We start from the raw sequence: 9,978 nt of genomic DNA on the forward strand, positions 1-9,978 counted from the left end.
GTATCTTTAACGTTTATTAAATACTTAATTGACAAATGTCATGGCCTCCTCACAAATTTCAAACTTCGTCCAAGGACATCCAGAACTGCTCCTTCCAGCGAGGAGGCAAGACGATACGAAGTCAGTGCAGTGAAGACTTCTGCGACGGACAGCTGGTAAGTACAGCGTTTCTGTTGTCATGGTGACGGCGGTTTTGAAAAGCATCTTTACACTCCAGGTTAATTATTATTATTATTTATTATTGACTGCAAATGGGTTTATACCCGGTGGCAGTGACCTACAATAAGATACAAAACAATGAGACACAACAAACAATGAGATACATCAACACAGAGACAGAACAAAACAATAAAAAGGACACAACAAAAACAATAAGACACAACAAACAATGAGATACATCAACACAGAGACAGAACAAAACAATAAAAAGGACACAACAAAAACAATAAGACACAACAAACAATGAGATACATCAACACAGAGACAGAACAAAACAATAAAAAGGACACAACAAAAACAATAAGACACAACAACAAAAAAACATCCCACTCAAAATCAACCAACTCATAAATTACAAAACCATCCAACCTAATGTACTTAACTTAAAAAAAAAATAATACCACCTAGACATAAGACAATAACTGTAATGTATTACAAACGTCATGAACTGATGCACTCACACAACAATACAATGAGACACAACAATACAACATACCACACTCAAAATAAAACATCTGACACACCATACAAAACACACATCCACTAATTAATCACAATACTTAGAGTAGACCAACAGTTCGCTTGCCTTGAAGTCTGGCGCGAAACCTCGGCTTACGAGATGAACCGCGTCGTCTGTTGAAGGTATTTCGACAGGCATTGCAGATGCCATCTTCGGGAACGCGCTTATTCCCGAAAACTGAGTTGTTAAGACCGGTCGTGCAAACCCGAGAATAAGGATTTCACATTTAATTTTCATTATTCTAAAAATGTGTTTGAAAACAATTATTCCAGCGACCAGGTAAAAAGATTATAGTAGTCGCTTCGCTGATATCTTGGTAGGAAATGGTGATTTGCCTTGTTCATGTCATTTGTTTACAGTCCTGATAATTTCTAAACGTAAATAGGTATATAATACAACGATCAGTCACAAAGAACGGAGAGCACTTTCATGAAGAACACCTCCATTTGGGGAAACTGAGGGTTAGGGGAACAAAGACCACTGTTTAAGAATCATCTAAGTGCAACTAAGACGCATGTCCCATCAACAAAAACACAAGTGATAATATGTCAGAAATGACGTATGAACAGTGTTAAAAAAATATATATATACGCCCTGCAGTGGTAATTTGGTGGCTACAAAACCAATTTACGACGCCGTTGTCGTCCTACGCCAGCAAACACGTACACAAAAACAAAAACAAAATACAGCTTCTGTCAAAACCGGTTTACAAATGTAAATCGACTTTTTGCCAAGGGATTTCCGTGCTTCATACGTAGGAGAATTTCAGTCTCAGCAAAAGGACAATAAATAACTCATTCCTGAGGACAGACTGAGGTACGTGGTCAGAACAGGCTATCCTACAGGAAACCCCACGACGTCACTAGCGAGACCCAGTCCGTCCCGATGTCCTCAGGAACGAAGAAGACTCCTGTTTCAACTCGGGAGCTGACTCGTACGAGGTGCGATCGGAAAGTTTCAAGACTGTGACAATAGAGGGCGAACCGGATGTAGTACGAGCTTCTGCCGCTAGGGGGTGCGGCCTACATTCATAGTGAATCAGTGTGCCAGCCGGCATCATCGAATTAGCATTTGTTTCTTAGTTACGGGCGTTTTGGTAGTGCATTACACCGACCCTCCTGCGATTTCAGGAATGGCGTGTGCATCAAATTTTGCCAAAGACTCGCCAAAACGGCTACGGAAACCTATGAAATGCTAAAGCAAGCATTTGGGGAGTCCGCAATGGGTCGTGCACAAACTTTTGTGTGGCATTCACGTTTTAAAAATGGCCGAACCTCTGTCGATGATGACGAGCGTTCTGGACGACCATCTTCGAGCACAACGCCCGAAAATGTTACGAAGATTCGGCAGGCCATTCACGAAGATCGACGTCGTACCATCAACGACTTGTGCGACATTGTTGGGATAGGCTATGGGACCTGTCAGCTGATTCTAAAGGAAGAACTCCACATGCGACGCATCCTGTCTGAGGACCAGAAGCAGAATCGACTTCTCGTTTGTCAGGAGCTCAAAGATCTTGCAAGAACCGACCCCACCTTCCTTGCTAAGCTCCGTGTGACTTCTTCCTCTTCCCAAAGATGAAAATTCAGCTAAAGGGAAGGAGATTTGAGACGATAGAAGAGATTCAGGCAGAATCGCAGATGGTGCTTGACAGGCTGACAAAGAAAGATTTCCAGGGATGCTTCCAGGCTTGGCAGCGGCGCTGGGATCGCTGTGTTCACTCCCAGGGGAACTACTTCGAGGGTGATGGATGAATTTAATACCTGAGATAACTGTACGGGTTTTTATAGGCGCAGTCTTGAAACTTTCTGATCGCACCTCGTACATCTTCAAGGCTTTCCTAAATCTTCACAGTGAAACACACGAGTACAGCCAATGCTGCGTTTATTTTATGGTATTTGTTTCGTGGGACTAAAGACCCGGTGCCCGAGGCGATATTTAAAACTCGGAACGTTCGCCATATGCAAAACGTGACTAGGCAGTTGTTTATCGAGCCAACATTCGAATATGGGTGGGAGGAATCCATTTAAACAATAGCAAATCCAAAAGTTTCGACTTCTCTTAACGTTCATCAGGTAACAAGGCTCAGTTTGCAGTTTGTTTATAAATCAGGAGCTCCACAGAAACCTTAATTACTAATCGACCTCCCTTTGCATAGTTTCAGGTGCAGAAGTACGTCACATGATGAATCTTTTTTATTTTATTGTATTTTTCCTCACTCTGCTGACATCTGGTAGCCAAGCGGCGAAACAACCCAAAAATCCTGGTGAGAAACACAATTATTTTTAAGAAACTGTAAGTAGAGTTTCATAAACGAAGTGCATCTACGTAGTTCAGCGATTCTGTTATATCCGAAGCCATTTTGTTTCCGTGTCCGTGCGCGCAGACATTTTGAATGGACAATGAACTTCAAGGGGAAAAGACGCAGCACGGCTGAATTTCTTCATTTTACAAATGACGCTACCACTAGGCAGCTTTTAGTAATACTTTAGTGTCCGTTGTTGTTCTAAGGTTCAAAATGATGTGTAAGGAATACGAGATGAAGGAGGGGAGTAGCGAAATTCGAAATGGACACCAAAACGAAAGAGTCGATACTCGTTGAACCTCGACTGATGGTCCAAGTGTAAAATAGACGTCGCTGTATTTAAGATCCGCGCAGTAAAGGTGTGTGGCGGAAATGGAGGCAAACCTCCACGGTAGACGGAAGTCAGCTTGACGCTCTGGCCGATTTGCCTGTGTCGTACCTGGTAGGTGGGTCCCACGGAACGCAAGGAATTTGTTAACAAGCTGAGTAACTCCGCTACGCGATGTTAAGCAATATATCTTAAGTAATTAAAATAATCCTCGCAGCCAAGTTGGAGCAACGCCAACAGAACATTTACGACGTAACAATCAACAAATTCCATAGCAGCAAATTCCATGGGGCAGCTGCAGGTTTCTTTCCCTCGTTCAAGGCGAACCTTCGCATGTGCAACGCACAAACAAATGCTCCTGTTCGTAACAGAACCTTATTATTATTTAGTGTTCTGTCTGACGACAGGTCCATATGAACAGGATCCTTCCATCCTTTTCTCGGACTGGGACCTGTTCATATACGTTCTTGGCAGATGATCCAGAAGTGGTTTGCCATTGCCTTCTTCTGTGTGTGAATGGAGTAATTGTTGGGATGCCACGGAGGAAAACTCCGTGTTGCCTAGACCACGGCCTTGCCCAACACAAGTTATAAATTCGAACCCGAGACCCCAGGATTACAAGGCCAGCGTTCTAACCGCTAGACCACCGTCAGCTTCCCGGCTTCTTAACTCAAACGTATAAACTCTTTATAGAATTTACTGTCGCAGAAAGCCAGCAACTAGCTCCACGAATCAGAGTCCTTTAAAAAAAAAAAGCTAACAGTCGCTTAGCTGTTAAAAACACTTCTCTCTCCTTTATAGAACCCATTACAGATACATTACCACGTCCAAAACAGTCCACCACCAGGCCTAATATAACCCAATTAATTCAACAAGAGATATTATTCCTTAAGTCTTCACTAATTTTTAACTCCTAGCGTAATTAAAGAGGAATTTCTATTGCTTCATCACTAATCTCTAACGAAATATTAGAAAAATAATCTTAACTTCTAGGCTAGCACAATTATCCTTTCCAAATAGAAAATGGGGCTCTTTCCTTGACGGTAATGCGGCCAGAGCGTGAAGCTGATCACTCATACTTCATCTAATCTCGAGCTTAAGGTTACGTAGAGCTACTCCCTCCATACGCCTTCAATGCGTGGTACTTGACATCGTATGCTGTATAAAAATGTGAGGCTCTGTTTTCAGCCAGTGCCTACTTCAAGATCTGTCACAGGAGTAACCCAGACCTAAGCAATTGCGTGAGGAACACCATCGAGGACCTCAGACCGAAACTTATTAAAGGTAAGTGGCTGAAGACACTGAATGCCGATGGGACGTCGGCGTCACAGATTTTATTGTCATTACTTTGACACAGGGTCACTATAAAGAGGGAGAAAAGGTCGTTATAAAACCCGAGAGCTGGTCAACAGAACATTTTGAGATTAATTCTGCTGTACGCAATATCAAACCCAAATTAAAAGAATCAGCGTAACAGACGATTTGTTTATCAAATCTAAAACTTCTTGACGATGGTGAAGAGTCAATTGAATAAAAATTTACTTGGATATTATCCATCGTCTAGTAAATATAAAACGTAAAACGACGTTTCGGAGATAGCGATTAGCTCTATCTAGTGGGCCCAACTGTGTAGGAACCTGAAGTCGGAGATAGAGTCCCATCTCCGAAACGTCGTCTTTTACGTTTTATATTTACTAGACGATGGATAATATCCAAGGCAATTTTTATTCAACAGACGATTTGTTGCCAAACCTCTCATATTTTCAGAACAGTTCTCATGACAGGCATAACATTTTCTTTAAACATTTCACACCAAATCTCACAATTCTTCTACATATAAAAGTACAATTTAAAGTATCATTTAAGAGATACTTAATTACACACTGCTTTTAATCTGTTGATGAATCTCTAATGTTCATTAAGGGTTTATTCTCTCCACGCAATGTAAGATTTTACTTTCTCTGTGTAGTGGCTGGATGTATTTTATTCTTCAAGAGATGGTGATAAATATATATTTGTTTAAATCTTGTCAGTCTAATCACAATAAAATTCCTATTAAATATTAAAATATTACTATAATTAACATTTAAATATTTAAAATATATTAAATGATGTTCTCTATCGAAATGTTCGAACATTTCGATAGAGAACATCATTTAATATATTTTAAATATTTAAATGTTAATTATAGTAATATTTTAATATTTAATAGGAATTTTATTGTGATTAGACTGACAAGATTTAAACAAATATTTATACTTCAAGCAATTAAGAGTAATAATGCACACAGACGTTGAAGAGCTGATAACAGATGGCAGCACAATTTGTTTTTATAACTGTGTTGTAATGGCGATTGATCACTGTTACAGGAATCCCTGATCTGGAGATCGTGTCCCTGGATCCCCTCAACATCCCTCGCCTAGAGTTCAATGACGGGAATGGGAATTTCAGATTCAAGCAAATTCTGACCAACGTCACAATACATGGTCTGGGGAATTTCCAGCTGAAGGATATCAAGTGGGTGGTAGTATCTTGCTAATAAGAGACGTCTCCTTCTCTCGAGGCACAATAAGTCATGCCATAAGCGAGGATCAAAACTTGCAAAAATCAATTACAATCATTGAACATCACGCTCTTTGATTTCGCCGATTCGCTGACGGTATTAACAAAATGTTTTATAAAATCAGATAACTGTATTTCAACATATTACAAACAAACAAAAAATTACGGGCCCCACACAAAACACACCGGCGGGCCGCGGATAAGAACCCCTGACCAAAACCAACAGCGACAATTTAAAAGCCTGATCATGTCAAAGATCATATCAACACCGAGTAATACGCTGCTCTCTGAAGGTAGTTCTTTAACACAGCTGCTGTTTCCGAACAGGGTGGACCTCGACTCTCTAACTATCGATATGGTCATGCAGACGCCTTTCATGATGTTCACCGCCGACTACAATATGGAGGGGAAGATACTGCTGTTACCACTGACCGGGAAAGGAGACTGCGTCCTCAATTTCAGTAAGTCACGCCCACACACACCCTGTCATGTCTTAGGATTCATGTGAGAATTAACTAAGGTTCATAAGTTGATATAATTGCGTCATATTGTGAATTAAAATTTAATTATTCGTGTTTTTTTTCCGTCTAATCACAATTGTACATAAATAAAATGTATACATAAGATATTAAAATATCATTTACATATTTGGTACATCTTTTTACTACATGTTTCGGTTAAATTGAACCATCTTCAGGTGTAAAGTTAAAATTTATAACCTTATAAACTAAAACTTAATTATACCCTCGCTCCAATGAATTTGGAATTAAACATCATCAGAAGTTACACAACAACAGTAATTAAGTTTTAGTTTATAAGATTATAATTTTTAACTTTTCACCTGAAGATGGTTCAATTTAACCGAAACATGTAGTAAAAAGATGTACCAAATATGTAAATGATATTTTAATATATTATGTATATATTTTATTTATATAAAATTGTGATTAGACTAAAAAAAAACACGAATTAAGGTAAAGAAACTGCTTCTTAACCAAGCACCAAGACATTCAAACACATGGGGAAGTACAGACCTTATACGCTTTTTGTGGTTAGCTTCAAGATCCGACCGCCTTACCCACGAGGAAACTACAGCTCAATATAAATTAACTTCGACAGACACAAAGTATTCACTTCATGTTCCAGCTGATGTGACGACCTCCTCTAACACGATAATTAAATTGGTAGAACGTAACGGGGAAGAGTTCCTGGAGACGGAGGAACTGAAGTGGGACATATCTGTGGAAGGCTGTCGCCTTCAGTTTAACAATCTATTTGGAGGGGACAAGAGACTTGGTAAGATCTTCCTACGTTTGCTTATTATTCGTCTGTTTCCTTCATACTTTTGAGTTGATATCCCTTTTGTTTTACATTACTTCATCTCCATCTGCCTTTTTAATTTCCTTTTCATCTCTCTCCATCGCATTTATATTCAACAGCCAAAATATATCGGAGATGAAACTAGCCAATTTTTACTAATTTTGAGCTGCTAAACACGAAAATGACATTCATTTTGCATGATTTGTTCGCATTTCGAAGATATTCATACCAAGCTGTTTCGCTCAATTTTCGTAATTGTGATGGACTACTTACTTCAGAAACAACCTGTACCTGTGGAGAAGGTTTTATTTCTTTCTGTAGGTCTAGTCAACATCCCTAAGGACGATTAATAAATTGGTTCAGTTCTGTTTGGCAAACAAATGTTTTGTGCAGTGCGGATTTTGTGTTTCACTTCGTCTTAGAATACTTACGTAGTAAACAGCAAAAACGTCGTTGTGAGTACTTGAATGAGAAATTTGTTAGACTAAAATATACAAAATGTCGCGTAGATGTGTCAATAATCCTAACAACTTTTGTCATATCCTTCAAGTCAGTTGTTGGGAATTTTCTTGGAAACAACAGGGCGCCAAACAATGGTGAATTAGTAGACAAATTGTTGAAAGAATACAGTAAAATGGGGTGCAATGTCTCTTAAAATGCATTTCCTCCACTGTCATTTGATAATCTTGGATCGGTTAGTGATGAACATGGCGAAACATTTCACCAAGATATTTCAACTCTTGAAAGGCGTTATCAGGGGAAATGGAGCGAATCAATGATAGCTGATTACTGCTGGTCGGTGGTAAGAGATGCCCGAGGTAAAATACAAAAGAAAGGCCACAAGACAACGTCCATAATGTAGGTGAAAACTTTTTAAACATTTGCATATCATATGGACGAATTTATAGGTTATATTTTACAAAGTACAACATATCTTCAAAACACGAACTAACCAAGCTTTTTTATAGTCATTTTCGAATTTAGCGGACGAAAATACATAAGAATTGATTAGTTTCATCTCCGATATATACGATTCATTAAAATTTGTTGTCCTAAGCGGCAATATTTGAAAGTACCACTCGACAGCTGTAAACTAATGTGATAGGAAGGAAGTTCAAAGATTTTTCTTTTACAGAAAGAATGACTGGTTTTCTATATATATAAACACAAATGAAAGTAACATCTGTGCTACTGCACACAATTTTCCATACACAGGCTCCACAGGACTTAACTGGCATGTTCTTATTCTCATTACAGGGGAGACTACCAACAGGTTTCTGAATGACAACTGGCGTGAGGCATTTAACACTTACAGATACTTGCCAGAAGAAGCATTTGGCATTGTGTTCAAGGATTTTGCCAACAAGGTGTACCAAAAATTTCCATCCAAGGAACTCTTCCCTGAGTAACGGCTGTCAATACCTCATGCTTTGTCAGTGTGAAATTAATAAAACTTGTCTTCTGATATAAAAAACTTCATACGGACGTACACAACAAATTACAGCACTGCGCTACCCAAAGTGTAAGAGAGACTCTCATATGAACAACCCATTATGGTTTAATGGATAATTTTTGTAGCCAGAACATTAGGTATTTGTAATGTCAGAGGGAATTAGAAAAATACAGAAGGTAAATTATCAGCACCATTCTGGTGTATGCAGGGTCAAAGAATTTTTTTTCTAGCCTGTGTCCCAGATTGGCTCTGAGGCCCATCCAGTCTCCTAACCAACAGGTACCACGTCCTTTCTCCACGGTAAGTACGACCAGGACATGACACTAACCACTCAACCCCACGAGTACGAGGCTATACATTCCGCCCTCCCCTTAAGCGCTTCCACAGCGTACAGTGGGACGCTATTTTACACACACCAGAACAATTCTGGTGTATTCCGTTGCTCGATACAGAAATAGCATAAAAATCAATTCCGTGTCAAAGATTACGAGACCTACAAAAACTCTGTACCAAGTCTAAAATATTTCATTTTCCTTACCTTTTTTTTCAAAACTCTTTTTGCTCTGATATTTGGTGAATTATGTTCAAGAAATTCATTCGACGTAAACTGCAGGATCTGATATAGGATACAGTTTACACATTTGAAGACTTTTCAAAAAAAAAAATTATACACATCATTCCAATCTGCCTTTTACTTACAAACATTTAATGTTCAAAATTTATATATTTACTTAATGGTGTTCTGAACAGGCTTCATGGGGGGGTGGGGGCCCAATAACAGATTCTGAGCTTCAAAAGTTTGAGGTTACAATTTCATCTGAAATTCTTTTGTTGACTACTGAAACCCTACACACATCAAACTCTGATGTACACAAGACTTCACCATTCCATCTGGAATAAAGAAATGCCGCCATAAAAATGTATGCCGATTTATAAATTTGGCAACAATAATTTATAAATGATCAAGGAATCGCCATTCACAGACAATATTATTAAGGAATAGCAGTGTGGACGTCTAGGAGATTAACCACTGATCACATATTCTAAATTTGTCACGCACTCAAGAAAGAGAGTACGATGCAGCAATCGGTTATTTAGCGACTTCGAGAAAGGCGATTTTATAATACTGGAATTCTTCAGAATACACATGTAGAAAAATAACCATGTATGTACAATAGTGACTAGCACGGGTGAATTTAAAAAAAAGCACACAGATGGTAAACTAACGTAGAACAATGGTTATGAAATAGTAAAAGTGCATTTTACATACC

General features: G+C 38.9%; 1 protein-coding gene across 1 annotated transcript; it reads left to right on the forward strand.

Moving 5' to 3' along the window:
• On the forward strand, nucleotides 1-8,900 carry LOC110827230 (protein takeout). Its single transcript, XM_022058693.2, has 7 exons — nucleotides 1-155; nucleotides 2,898-3,005; nucleotides 4,561-4,656; nucleotides 5,742-5,889; nucleotides 6,262-6,395; nucleotides 7,081-7,230; nucleotides 8,512-8,900. Exons 2-7 carry the CDS (start codon nucleotides 2,921-2,923, stop codon nucleotides 8,661-8,663), a joined length of 765 nt encoding a protein of 254 aa, XP_021914385.1. The 5' UTR covers nucleotides 1-155; nucleotides 2,898-2,920; the 3' UTR covers nucleotides 8,664-8,900.
• Nucleotides 8,901-9,978: the final 1,078 nt, after the last annotated feature.

Source organism: Zootermopsis nevadensis, unplaced genomic scaffold (genome assembly GCF_977971745.1).
Source record: "Zootermopsis nevadensis isolate Lab colony 2312 unplaced genomic scaffold, Znev_1.0 Znev_ptg000010l, whole genome shotgun sequence".
NCBI lineage: Eukaryota > Metazoa > Arthropoda > Insecta > Blattodea > Termopsidae > Zootermopsis > Zootermopsis nevadensis.

Excerpts from the sequence above, each read along its gene's own strand:
- LOC110827230 (XM_022058693.2), top strand. The coding sequence starts at position 2,921 with ATGATGAATCTTTTTTATTTTATTGTATTTTTCCTCACTCTGCTGACA. Across the intron at positions 6,396-7,080 it reads AGACTGCGTCCTCAATTTCA|CTGATGTGACGACCTCCTCT; the intron begins GTAAGTCACGCC and ends TTCATGTTCCAG. Across the intron at positions 7,231-8,511 it reads TGGAGGGGACAAGAGACTTG|GGGAGACTACCAACAGGTTT; the intron begins GTAAGATCTTCC and ends TTCTCATTACAG.